This window comes from Mustelus asterias, chromosome 15 (assembly GCF_964213995.1).
Source record: "Mustelus asterias chromosome 15, sMusAst1.hap1.1, whole genome shotgun sequence".
Lineage (NCBI taxonomy): Eukaryota > Metazoa > Chordata > Chondrichthyes > Carcharhiniformes > Triakidae > Mustelus > Mustelus asterias.
This window is the reverse complement of record NC_135815.1, coordinates 68,412,603-68,426,945: the sequence shown is the minus strand read 5'-3', so window position 1 is coordinate 68,426,945 and position 14,343 is coordinate 68,412,603. Positions and strand designations below refer to the sequence as shown.

The 14,343-nt window shown below is 43.4% G+C and overlaps 1 protein-coding gene across 7 annotated transcripts in view; it reads right to left on the bottom strand.

The window, feature by feature from the left end:
- Window positions 1–14,343, bottom strand: part of snx14 (sorting nexin 14) — a 175,243-nt gene that overhangs the window by 136,763 nt on the left and 24,137 nt on the right. For all 7 annotated transcript variants that reach the window (XM_078230055.1, XM_078230061.1, XM_078230059.1 and 4 more), the window contains exon 6: window positions 8,097–8,184. In XM_078230055.1, coding sequence (XP_078086181.1) covers window positions 8,097–8,184 — 88 coding nt within the window. The remainder of the gene's footprint in view (window positions 1–8,096; window positions 8,185–14,343) is intronic.

The following is a 14,343-nucleotide window of genomic DNA, read 5'->3' as shown; positions in this document are numbered from 1 at the left end:
CATGTTTGAGTTTGGTCCTACGAAATATTAGCATAATCCATTTGATCACAAGCAGATCAGACTTCGGTGTCTGACAATTAATTTCAAAAAAAGAAAAAGGACATTTGAGTACTGAACCAAACCGACTCGATACTAAAACCTAAACATAGAAACATAGAAAACTACAGCACAAAAACAGGCCCTTCGGCCCACAAGTTGTGCCGAACATATCCCTACTTTTTAGGGCTACCTATAACCCTCCATCCTATTAAGTCCCATGTACTCATCCAGGAGTCTCTTAAAAGACCCTATTGAGTTTGCCTCCACCACCACTGACGGCAGCTGATTCCACTCGCCCACCACCCTGTGTGAAAAACTTCCCCCCAACATCTCCCCTGTACCTACCCCCCAGCACCTTAAACCTGTGTCCTCTCGTAGCAGCCATTTCCACCCTGGGAAAAAGCCTCAGAGTCCACCTGATCTATGCCTCTCAACATCTTATATACCTCTATTAGGTCTCCTCTCATCCTACGTCTCTCCAAGGAGAAAAGACCGAGCTCCCTCAGCCTATCCTCATAAGGCATGCCACTCAATCCAGGCAACATCCTTGTAAATCTTCTCTGCACCCTTTCAATCTTTTCCACATCCTTCCTGTAATGAGGTGACCAGAACTGAGCACAGTACTCCAAGTGGGGTCTGACGAGGGTCTTATATAGCTGCATCATTATCCCCGGACTCCTAAACTCAATCCCCCGATTGATAAAGGCCAGCACACCATACGCCATCTTAACCACCTCCTCCACCTGCGGGGCCGGTTTTAGAGTCCTATGGACCCGGACCCCAAGGTCCTTCTGATCCTCTGCAGTACCAAGAGTCTTTCCCTTTGTATTGTACTCCTTCATCCCATTCGACCTGCCAAAATGGACCACTACGCATTTATCTGGGTTGAAGTCCATCTGCCACTTCTCCACCCAGTCTTGCATCCTATCTATGTCCTTCTGTAACTTCTGACATCCCTCCAGACTATCCACAACCCCGCCAACCTTCGTGTCGTCGGCAAACTTACCAACCCATCCCTCCACTTCCTCATCCAGGTCATTTATGAAAATGACAAACGGCAAGGGTCCCAGAACAGATCTCTGGGGCACACCACTGGTGACCGACCTCCAATTAGAAAGTGACCCATCTATACACACTCTCTGCCTCCTTTGGGCAAGCCAGTTCTGGATCCACAGGGCAGCAGCCCCTTGGATCCCATGCCCTCTCACTTTTTCTAGAAGCCTTGCATGGGGCACCTTATCGAACGCCTTGCTAAAATCCATATAAACCACATCTACCGCTTTCCCTTCGTCAATGTGTTTAGTCACATTTTCGAAGAACTCCACCAGGCTCGTAAGACACGATCTGCCTTTGACAAAGCTATGCTGAGTATTCTTGAGCATACTAAACCTCTCCAAATGCTCATAAATCTTGTCCCTCAGGATCTTCTCCATCAGCTTACCAACCACTGAGGTTAGACTCACCGGTCGGTAATTTCCTGGGCTATCCCTATTCCCCTTCTTGAAAATAGGAACCACATCTGCAATCCTCCCATCCTCCGGCACCTCTCCCGTCTCCATCGACGACGCAAAGATCATCGCCAGAGGCTCTGCAATCTCTTCCCTCGTCTCCCACAGTAACCTGGGGTACATCCCATCCAGACCCGGCGACTTATCTGTCTTGATGCCATTCAAAGATTCCAGCACAACCTCTTTGTTAAAGTCCACATATTCAATCTTTTCAGTCCACCGCAAGCCCACAGTACATCCACCCATGTCCTTCTCCTCTGTGAAAACAGAGGCAAAATACTCATTAAGCACCTCTGCCATTTCTACTGATTCCGTACTGATTTTCCCACCTTCACCTTTTATAGGCCCTATTCCTTCACGTCTCATCCTTTTACTCTTCACATATTTATAGAACGCCTTAGGGTTTTCCTTAATTCTACTTGCCAAGGCACTGGGTTGCAAGGGAGTAGAATAGACAGTATTACAGTTGATAAGGAGGATGTGCAGGATATTCTGGAGGGTCTGAAAATAGATAAATCCCCTGGTCCGGATGGGATTTATCCAAGGATTCTCTGGGAGGCAAGAGAAGTGATTGCAGAGCCTCTGGCTCTGATCTTCAGGTCGTCGTTGGCCTCTGGTATAGTACCAGAAGATTGGAGGTTAGCGAATGTTGTCCCATTGTTTAAGAAGGGGAACAGAGACTTCCCCGGGAATTATAGACCGGTGAGTCTCACTTCTGTTGTCGGCAAGATGTTGGAAAAAATTATAAGGGATAGGATTTATAGTTATTTGGAGAGTAATGAATTGATAGGTGATAGTCAGCATGGTTTTGTGGCAGGTAGGTCGTGCCTTACTAACCTTATTGAGTTTTTTGAGAAAGTGACCAAGGAGGTGGATGGGGGCAAGGCAGTGGACGTGGTATATATGGATTTTAGTAAGGCGTTTGATAAGGTTCACCATGGTAGGCTTCTGCAGAAAATGCAGATGTATGGGATTGGGGGTGATCTAGGAAATTGGATCAGGAATTGGCTAGCGGATAGGAAACAGAGGGTGGTGGTTGATAGTAAATATTCATCATGGAGTGCGGTTACAAGTGGTGTACCTCAGGGATCTGTTTTGGGGCCACTGCTGTTTGTAATATTTATTAATGATCTGGATGAGGGTATAGTTGGGTGGATTAGCAAATTTGCTGATGACACCAAAGTCGGTGGTGTGGTAGACAGTGAGGAAGGGTGTCGTAGTTTGCAGGAAGACTTAGACAGGTTGCAAAGTTGGGCCGAGAGGTGGCGGATGGAGTTTAATGCGGAGAAGTGTGAGGTAATTCACTTTGGTAGGAATAACAGATGTGTTGAGTATAGGGCTAACGGGAGGACTTTGAATAGTGTGGAGGAGCAGAGGGATCTAGGTGTATGTGTGCATAGATCCCTGAAAGTTGGGAATCAAGTAGATAAGGTTGTTAAGAAGGCATATGGTGTCTTGGCGTTTATTGGTAGGGGGATTGAATTTAGGAGTCGTAGCGTTATGTTGCAACTGTACACAACTCTGGTGCGGCCGCACTTGGAGTACTGTGTGCAGTTCTGGTCCCCACATTACAGGAAGGATGTGGAGGCTTTGGAGAGGGTGCAGAGGAGGTTTACCAGGATGTTGCCTGGTATGGAGGGGAGATCCTATGAGGAGAGGCTGAGGGATTTGGGATTGTTTTCGCTGGAAAGGCGGCGGCTAAGAGGGGATCTTATTGAAACATATAAGATGATTAGAGGTTTAGATAGGGTGGATAGTGATAGCCTTTTTCCTCTGATGGAGAAATCCAGCACGAGGGGGCATGGCTTTAAATTGAGGGGGGGTAGTTATAGAACCGATGTCAGGGGTAGGTTCTTTACCCAGAGGGTGGTGAGGGATTGGAATGCCCTGCCAGCATCAGTAGTAAATGCGCCTAGTTTGGGGGCGTTTAAGAGATCCGTAGATAGGTTCATGGACGAAAAGAAATTGGTTTAGGTTGGAGGGTCACAGTTTTTTTTTTAACTGGTCGGTGCAACATCGTGGGCCGAAGGGCCTGTTCTGCGCTGTAATGTTCTATGTTCTATGTTCTATGTTCTCGTGACCCCTTCTGGCTCTCCTAATTTCCTTCTTTAGTCCCTTCCTACAAGCCGTATACTTATCTAGATCCCCATTTTTGCCAAGCTCTCTGAACCTTTTGTACGCAAAAGAACCTAATTTTGTTCCTAAAGATTTCGTAAAGAAGTTACTACATTTGATTTGTAAATATTGTTCCAAGAATAAAAACACAATACTTAATTATTTAAAAAAGAAAAGCAGTGCAATGCATTCTTATATTACAGAAGTGACACGGGATCATAGAATCACAGAATCCCACAGTGCAGAAGGAGACCTTTGACCTATTGAGTCTGCATCAGCCACAATCCCACCCAGGCCCTATCCCCATAACCCCATGCATTTACCCTAGCTACTAACCCAACACTAAGGAGCAATTTAGCATGGCCAATCCACCTAACCCTCATCTTTGGACTGTGGGAGGAAACCAGAGCACCCGGAGGAAACCCACACAGACACAGAGGGAATGTGCAAACTCCACACAGACAGTGACCGAGGCCGGGAATCGAACCCGCTACGTAATAAACATTTCCTTGAATTGACCGTGTTTGGTGTCCATCTTCTCTCCTCGTGCCACCCGACATATGACAGGTAGAGGGAGCATTAACCCATAAATGGGTACTTGGGCAGAATAAGCGTATTAACGTAGAGATAGATATCAGCAGTTACAGGCCCAGAGCATTAGTCCAGAGACATGGGATCATTGCAGGTTCAAGAGAAGAAGAAACACATGCAGGGACAGATCTGCAGGTACAATAAGAGCAAAGGCAGGGCTCTGCAGGTATAATGAGGGAACAATAATGCAGAGACATGGGTAGGTAGATACACAGTAAGAAGTCTCACAACACCAGGCTAAAGTCTAACAGGTTTATTTGGTAGCAAACACCATAAGCTTTCGGAGCACTGCTCCTTCGTCAGATGGAGTGGAAATGTGCTCTCAAACAGTGCACAGACACAGAAATCAAGTTACAGAATACTAATTAGAATGCAAATCTCGAGATTCCGAGATTCGCATTCTAATTAGTATTCTGTAACTTGATTTCTGTGTCTGTGCACTGTTTGAAAGCACATTTCCACTCCATCTGACGAAGGAGCAGTGCTCCGAAAGCTTATGGTATTTGCTACCAAATAAACCTGTTGGACTTTAACCTGGTGTTATGAGACTTCTTACTGTGTTTACCCCAGTCCAACGCCGGCATCTCCACATCATAGGTAGATACAAGCAGAGAAGTCAATAATGCACAGGCAGGGTTTTAAAGGTCTGGTGAAAAGCATTAATATGAAGAAAAATTTAAAAATGGTGGAAACGTCACTCAACCTAAAGCATTAACTGTGTTTCATTCCACAGACGCAGTCTGATCTGCTGAGTATTTCCTGCATTTTTATTTCAGATTTCCAACATTTACAGTATTTGGTTTTGAATTAACACAGACAATGGGCTGTGGGTGCAAGAAGTCTGTATAATGGAAATAATGAAGAGATAGGGATCTGTTGGTGCAGTGAGAGCATTATACAGAGCCAGGGGTTAGTAGGCACAGTCAGTAATGGCCTTAATAGGGACAGATACATCAAGCGCACCAATAGAGAGATCGGTATATCAGGAAAGGTATACTGCAGATATATGGTATCAAAGTACAGTGAGGTGGAAAGAGTCTGTAGGTACAGTAAGAAAATTTCTACAGAGATAGGAATCTGAAGGTGTCGAGTAAGGGTTCATAGTCAGAAGTCTGTAGGCAGTGGCAAAGTACATTAAGGTGGTGACAAAGATAAAGGTGGCAAAGATAAAGAGGGTATAAAGAGGTGTCTGCAAGTACAGTAAAAGCACAGCAATAAGGATAATGGGGTCTGCATGCAAAGTGAAAGCATTATTATGCACAGGAGTCTACAAGTACCTGAGAGAGCATGAATGCAGAGACAACAACTTTGAGTTTAGATAATGTGGTTAACATAGTAAAATGCTCCCAAGGCATTTCACAGAAACGTAACCAAATAACATTTTTAACACCAAACAGTAGAAGGAGAGACCATGGCAGATGACCAGAAGCTTGTCAAAGAGGTAGGTGGAGTATCTTAAAAAGGAGAAAGAGAGGTGGCAATGCTTTGCAAGGAATTCCTTGGCAGCGAAAAGTATCATTGCCAATCGCACAGCAATTAAAATTAGTGATGCTCAAGAGACCAGAATTAAAGTAGTAAAAGATATCTTGGACAGCTGAAGGAGATTAGAGAGATAGGGAGGGGTGGAAGGATTTTAGATAAGGATAAGAATTTTCAAATTCAGGTTTTGCTTAGCGGGGAACTAATACAGATCAGATTGGGCGTATGAGACTTGGTGCAAGTTAGGACATGGGCAACAGTTTTGGATGACCTCAAGTTTAGAGGGCAGAAAATGGGAGGGTGGCCATAAAAGCAATGGAATACTTGAGTCTAGAGGCAGCAAAGGCAGATGAGCTGAGATAAGGGAAAATATGGATTCTGTTACAGATATGGAAAAGTAAGTCTTAATGGCGATGTGGCTACGTGGCCAAAAGTCCATCAGGATCAAACATGACATTGAGGCTGCCGATGGTCTGATTCAGACTCACAGTTGTCGAGGAAAAAGGCCTGCTACTAGGGAACAGAGTTTGCAACTGAGTCTGAAGACAAATGGCTTCAGTCTTCCCAATCATTTTAGAAAGGATTCTACTGATATTCTTTCAAATTCTGTGCACACAGCCATCTCTGCATTTATCAGACAAGAGGATGGAGTCATTGTTCCAATGGAGAACCAGGAAAATGTAAATGTCACTGGCTGTATGAAGGTCATGCCATTTGAGAGTGCTGTTTATAGTCATCAGCACTTAACTAAGGTAAAATCATCTTCAATGCTGTATCCCAGCCATAGCTGCCACTAATCCCCAGAAAAGGCTTGACATAATAAAATTTAAATATCTGCCCGCCCACTGTGCTAAAGATTGGCCAGTTAGTGTCATAAAGCATAACAGGTGATAGACTGGGAGCAACCAATTGTCAAAACGTCATCTCAAAGATTCAGCCTCAATGTATCCACAAAGATTTGCCAATGGTTTGCAGACCAGAAGTGTCATTATTCCCTCAGGTTATTTTTCTTGCTTCTCTTGCTGTCTGGACTCTTGCCATATACATTTGTGGAATAAACCTTTAGGAACAGAGTGTTTACTGATCTTCATTTGCTAATGACCTCTCGTCTGTTGGCAGTGGGAAAAATGATGCAAGAAGGGGAGGGAGGCTGCAAGGATAGGGTCATGTGAGGATGTATTTTCACCAACCACACTTTCCTAGAGGTATTGAGGTTCTCTTTGGCCCAACTGAGGTCAGCACAAACAATAATTCACTAAATCAGAATTGAGACAACACTTATAGGCATGGCTGTCATAGCAATGCAGACTGACTATTGATACTTTAGAATTTAAGTGCAGGTAAGTGGGTTTGAAGTGGCAATCCACTGCTGATAGGCCATAACTTCCTCGGAGTGCCAAATATTGAAGATTTAGATGAGTTAAAACGTGCATGGAGATGGCAATGAAATCGCCATCAGCCACATTTAGGCAATATACTTTTCACATCTATGATGTCACTCTGGTGTAACACTATAAATGCCTTTACAACAATTATTCTTTTACCAAACACTTTCTTTATTTCCTCACTGCTATTATGGCCATCATGCTATCAAAAAACCTGTTATCCCTTCCTTCCCGAGTTCTAAAAACATTTATGATCCTTGGTCAGACCTTGCTCGGGTTGTGGGGGAGATCCAATTTTGTTTAAGCTAGACAAAATTTGAGATTCAAGATGCTTCCCAAGGTGAAGAAAGCCACAAGATGCCACGAGTTAGGAACAATTAAAAATAAACTTTACTATACAAGTACAGAAAGATAAAACTATTCATATTTATCTTGTATTTTAACGTCCAGGGGATTTAACAAGCCCCCCAACTGTGGTCGAATGCACCACATTTCACAATAAATGACAGATGCAACCAAAATGGATTCTGTGGTTTTCTCAGCAATCCACCTGGATATTAGTCACATAGAATCAAACAATCTCACTGAAATGCCAGCTCTCTTGTAAGGATTTCCAGTCTTCAACTTCAAAGATCTTGCCTTGGAATTCTCTCCAAAAAACATTCCAATGAGGCCGGCTTCAACGACAGCTAACCTCGCATGGTTTCAATTTTGCCTTCCGGGATTACATGCCCCTGGTTTTCCAATCACTCAAGCATCAGCTTACAGGCACAATTTCAGATCTTTGGCCATGCCTTCTGACATCTGTCCTAAATCTCATGTTAAATTATGTTTGATAATATACCAGTGGCATGCAATGCAACATTTTAGTGTAGCAAAAGTATTGTATTATTGCAAGTTTTCATTATTATGGGCTTTGCCTTCCACAGATTACTCAGAGAATAAAATTATCTGTACAGTTATGAATTTTGCTTCTCACCTTCTGAGCTCTACGGACTAGAACAGCTGCAAAGAAGTGCAAAGTTACTCTGAGTTCATCAATAAACGCTTCGTCGTCAGTCAAGTCCCTGAAAAATCAGAAAAAGAGCTTTCTTCACACAGAAGTTCAAATGCATCGGAAAGGTTTAAGATAAGCACTGGATACATAGATGTTCAAATCAGTAAGTGACATTGTAATTTTTAACAAAAAATTAGACTTGCATTCTGCCCCACTAAATGAACTGTACTGTGCAGAGCTGCAAGCCTCCAAAAGAAAACTATGGCTCACTTGTGTAAGTGATGTGACCAAGTTCCGCACACATGAGGATGGCCTAAACCGGGATCTTGGGTTCATGCCACACTATCGGTAACCCCCACAGCTTGCCTCCTGGACTTGCAGAATCTCACTGGCTGTCCTGTCTGGAGACAATACACATTTCTTTAACCTGTGCCTAATGCTCCTTCCACTCACATTGTCTGTATCTTTAAGACTTGATTAGCTGTAAAGATTCGCATTCTAATCAGTATTCTGTAACTTGATTTCGTGTCTCTGTGTGCCTCGTTTGTGAGCAGATATCCACTCCATCTGACGAAGGGGCAGTGCTCCGAAAGCTAATGACATTTGCTACCAAATAAACCTGTTGGACTTTAACTTGGTGTTGTTAATACTCTTACTCACTTGCGTAAGGACAAGTAGACATGTGCAACAGGCCAAAGAACTACAACAGACAACCCATGGGTACTAATACTCCTCAAGAAATGTTTTCCGCTTTATCTGACCCCATTCCTTCTTCTCTTCTCACCTCTTGCTGTGTATTCACGATAATCTCCAACATTCCCCTCTCTACCATTAGAATGATATGCCCTTCGGAAAAACCTCAGTTTTATCGCCTTACACCCTCTCCTCAAGGAACTGAATTCAACACAACAATGAGATTTTGTTCCGTAGCCTTCACCACCACGTCCACTTCTTTGGCCAGGAATCCACTATGCGCAATGGATCCTTTCACCTGTCACTAGTGTTCTCTCTCCAACTTGATTCCTACCAATGGCAGGACCCTATTTTCATATTTTTAAATCAAGAACTGCCTGCGTGATTTCAGCCAGCTGAATTTCTGACAAAGGTAGTGCTGCTGTTATTTTACATACCATCCTCTGCCTAGTAGAGGCTACCTCTGTCACTTCCTCCTACCTCCTACTGAACCATGACCCCACAACCAATTATTAAGCCATTGTTTCTGGACTGTCTCTGACCTCACCTCCTCTGGAGGTCCTCCCTCCTTAGCTTCCCACCTCATGTTCCCCCAACCCAACAGTCCAATTGTACCTCTTTTCAAGATCCACACCTGGCAGACCTATCATTTAAGCATATTCTTGTCCTATTGAACTGATTTCTTCCGACCTTAACTATTTTTTCTCTCCTTGTTGATTATCTCCCCATCTACATCCAGGACTCTTCTGATGCCCTCTGTCATGAACCTCCAATCTCTTGACACCTCATCCCCCCAGAGTTCTTTTACTTATTCCTTGAATGGAGGCCAACCCAGTTTCAACTCACCACTAATGCGGAAAAGTGTGAGGTGATTCACTTTGGAAGGAGTAACAGGAATACAGAGTACTGGGCTAATGGTAAGATACTTGGGAGTGTGGATGAGCAGAGAGATCTCGGTATCCATGTGTATAGATCCCTGAAAGTTGGCACCCAGGTTGATGGGGTTGTTAAGGCGGCGTACGGTGTGTTAGCTTTTGAGGTTTACAGCAAGGAAACAGGCCCTTCGGCCCAACTTGTCCATGCTGCCCTTGTTTTTTAAAAACCCCTAAACTAATCTCAATTGCCTGCATTTGGCCCATATCCCTCTGTACCCATCGTACCCATGTAACTATCTAAATGCTTTTTAAAAGATAAAATTGTACCCGCCTCTACTACTACCTCTGGCAGCTTGTTCCAGACACTCACCACCCTGTGTGTGAAAAAATTGCCCCTCTGGACACTTTTGTATCTCTCCCCTCTCACCTTAAACCTATGTCCTCTAGTTTTAGACTCCCCTATCTTTGGGAAAAGATATTGACTATCTACCTTGTCTATGCCCCTCATTATTTTTTGGACCTCTATAAGGTCACCCCTCATCCTCCTACACTCCAGAGAAAAAAGTCCCAGTCTATCCAGCCTCTCCTTATAACTCAATCCATCAAGTCCCGGTAGCATCCTAGTAAATCTTTTCTGCACTCTTTCTAGTTTAATAATATCCTTTCTATAATAGGGTGACCAGAATTGCACACAGTATTCCAAGTGTGGCCTTACCAATGTCTTGTACAACTTTACCAATGTCTTGTACATCTTCCATAAGAGGAAATAATTCCTCTCCATCTATCCTATCAAACCATTTTTATTGGTAGAGGGATTGAGTTTCGGAGCCAGGAGGTCATGCTGCAACTGTACAAAACTCTGGTGCGGCCGCATTTGGAGTATTGCGTACAGTTCTGGTCGCCGTATTATAGGAAAGATGTGGAAGTGCTGGAAAGGGTGCAGAGGAGATTTCCCAGGATGTTGCCCGGTATGGTGGGAAGATCGTATGAGGAAAGGCTGAGGGACTTGAGGTTGTTTTCGTTAGAGAGAAGAACGTTAAGAGGTGACTTAATAGAGGCATACAAGATGATCAGAGGATTAGATAGGGTGGATAGTGAGAGCCTTTTTCCTCGGATGGTGATGGCTAACACGAGGGGATATAGCTTTAAATTGAGAGGTGAGAGATATAGGACAGATGTTAGAGGTAGGTTCTTTACTCGTAGTAAGGGCGTAGAATGCCCTGCCTGCAGCAGTGCTGGACTCATCAACATTAAGAGCATTCAAATGGTTATTGGATAAACATATGGATTATATTGGAATAGTGTAGATTAGAGGGGCTTTAGATTGGATTCACTGGTCGACGCAACATCAAGGGCCGAAGAACCTGTACTGCGCTGTAATGTTCTATGTTCTATCCTTCTCCTCCTCCACCTGGCTGAACTGGTTCTCTTATTGAACAAAGTTCCCTTAACTCTCCTCACTCCTCCATTAAAAGATGTTGTTGTGGGTACCCACATTTATTTATTTGTCACAAGTAGGTTTACATTAACACTGCAATGAAGTCGCTGTGAAAATCCCCTAAGACATGGGTCTTGGCTGTGCCTGGCTTTTTGGCGGAAATGTGGCCTCCTCCCTGAACTCTTTTCCCTGTACATTGATGACTATAATGAACATTATTCCCCTGAATTAGAAACCTACCATTAGCTTAGCTTCCAATTCCTATTCTTTTCTCACCTTCACATGGACCCTTCCTCAATGTCCTGCCTCCCATTTCTGGGGAAGGTCATCAACAAATATTCACTATAACGAAGGAGATTCTCATCGATTTCAGGAAGCGTAAAGGAGAACATGCCCCTGTCTATATCAATAGGGATGAAGTACAAATGGTCGAGAGCTTCAAGTTTTTAGGTGTCCAGATCACCAATAATCTGTCCTGGTCCCCCCCATGCCAACACTATAGTTAAGAAAGCCCACCATCACCTCTACTTTCTCAGAAGACAGAGGAAATTTGGCATGTCAGCTATGACTCTCACCAACTTTTATAGATGCACCATAGAAAACATTCTTCCTGGTTATATCACAGCTTGGTATGACTCCTGCTCTGCCCAAGACCGCAATAAACTACAAAAGATCGTGAATGTAGCCCAAGCCATCACGCAAACCAGCCTCCCATCCATTGACTCCGTCTATACTTCCCGCTGCCTCGGAAAAGCAGTCAGCATAATTAAGGACCCCACGCACCCCAGACAGACTCTCTTCCACCGGGAAAAGAAATACAAAAATCTGAGGTCACGTACCAACCGACTCAAGAACAGCTTCTTTCCTGCTGCCATCAGATTTTTGAATGGACCTACCACGCACTAAGTTGATCTTTCTCTACACCCTAGCTATGACTGCAACACTACATTCTGCACTCTCTCCTTTCCTTCTCTATGAACGGTATGTTTTGTCTGTATAGCGCGCACGAAACAATACATGTGACAATAAAAAATCAAATCAATAAAAGCCCACTGACAGTTACCACAACTATACTTCCTCACACCCTGCACCCTGAAAGGTTTCCATTGCATTCTCCCAGATTCTCCATCTCCTTTGCATCTATTCTGAAGATGCAACCTTCCATAGCTGCACTTCTGGTAAGTGTTTATTTTTTCCTCAACCAAGATCTCCTGCCTTTGCCACTGTGGTTAACATGGCCCTCAACCACGTCCAGCCCATTTCTTGTATGTCTGCTCTCACTTCTTCCACAACCTCCAAGAACCACAATCAGTTTTTCCTGGTCCTCCGCCACTTCCAGCAGGATGCCACCACCAAACACATCTTTCCCTTTCAGCATTCCAAAGGAACTATTCCCTCCACAACACGCTGGTCCACTTCGCTACCCTCCTCAACACCCTTCCCACTGAACCTTTCTATGTAAGTGCATGATGTAAGTGGGCGGCATAATGTCTAGCACTGCTGCCTCACAGTGCCAGAGACCCAGGTTTGATTCCCGGCTAGGGTCACTGTCTGTGTGGAGTCTGCACGTTCTCCCCATGTCTGTGTGGGTTTTCTCCGGGTGCTTGGGTTTCCTCCCACAGTACGAAAGACGCACTGGTTAGGTGCATTGGCTATGCTAAATTCTCCCGAACAGACGCCGGGGTGTAGCGACTAGGGGATTTTCACAGCAACTTCATTTCTGTGTTAATGTAAGCCTACTTGTCACACTAATAAAATAAACTTTAATAAAGTGTAACAGATGTAAAGATGTAACACCTGCCCTTTTACCTCCTCCTCATTTTCGAAGGCTGCAAATATTCCTTCTAGGTAAAGCAGCAACTTACCTGTAATCCTTTTAAATTAGTGTATTGCATTTAATGCTCACAGTGGGATTTCCTCTACACTTGGGTAACCACTTTGCAAAACACCTCTCTGTCTTCACCCTACTACAGTGTTCCAATGAAGCACAATGCAAGTTCAAGTAACAACTTATCTTGCAATTGAGCACTTTTACAGCCTTTTGGAGTCCACATCGAGTTCAACAACTTCAGACAGTAATCTCTACTCTGACTCTGCACTTCTATGCTACCACTCCTTACCCACCCAACATTACAACCGTTCTCTCCTGGTGTCCAAAACAAGTTCACTTAGGTCAAATATCAAATGCAGCTAATAGCCACAGACACATCCCAGTCAGGATCAGAGCCTTCAACAGAAGTGGAGAAAATAAATGAGATAGGAAAATAAGGGAAAGTATTAAAGCACCACTGGCCTTGCTCAGTTTTCTTTGACTGTATCATGGTGGCATTGTAAAAGCCCTATATACAGTAGCTTGAAATCCATGAGATTTTAAATATTCCTTAGTACAGCTCTAAAAAAGACCAATTCTGCACTCAAATCAATTTGGAGATTGAGTTATTTGAGAATAAAGAGATCATCTACTTGAGTTTACCAAATAGTATACATACATTACTCCCCAACATCTCAATCTAACCAAGATATGCCTAGATAAATGCTAGATACCCCTCCAAAATCTCATTCAGATCTGAAGTGAAATCAACAGTGGAAATCATGGAGCCAGCGTTTGCACACTCTTGCCAATCTACTAATACTTTCAAAACCAGTTTTCCCAGATCTATAAGGTCGTTGAACACCAAATTCTTAAATAGTGACTAATGACAAAAATTCTGTATTACCAAAGGGTAGACTATACATTAAAAATAAACCATGTAAAACCATGTCAAGAATTATGATGATGATGTATGTACCATTCAAAATAAGTAAATTAATCTATTTTGGGGCCATATTTATTTTAGTTCAGAACAGGTTATTGAACCATAAAATGATTTACAGGTGCTCAATGTTGCTTTGGAACAGAATTATTTTTTCTGAATTGGCAGATAAGGCAAAGGAGAATCCAAAGAGCTTCTACAAATACATAAAGGGCAAAAGAGTAACAAGGGAGAGAGTAGGGCCTCTTAAGGATCAACAAGGTCATCTGTGTGTGGATCCACAAGAGATGGGCGAGATCCTAAATGAATATTTCGCATCAGTATTTACTGTTGAGAAAAGCATGGATGTTAGGGAACTTGGGGAAATAAATATTGATGTCTTGAGGAGTGTACATATTACAGAGAAGGAGGTGCTGGAAGTCTTAAAGCGCATCAAGGTACATAAATCCTCGGGACCTGATGAAGTGGAA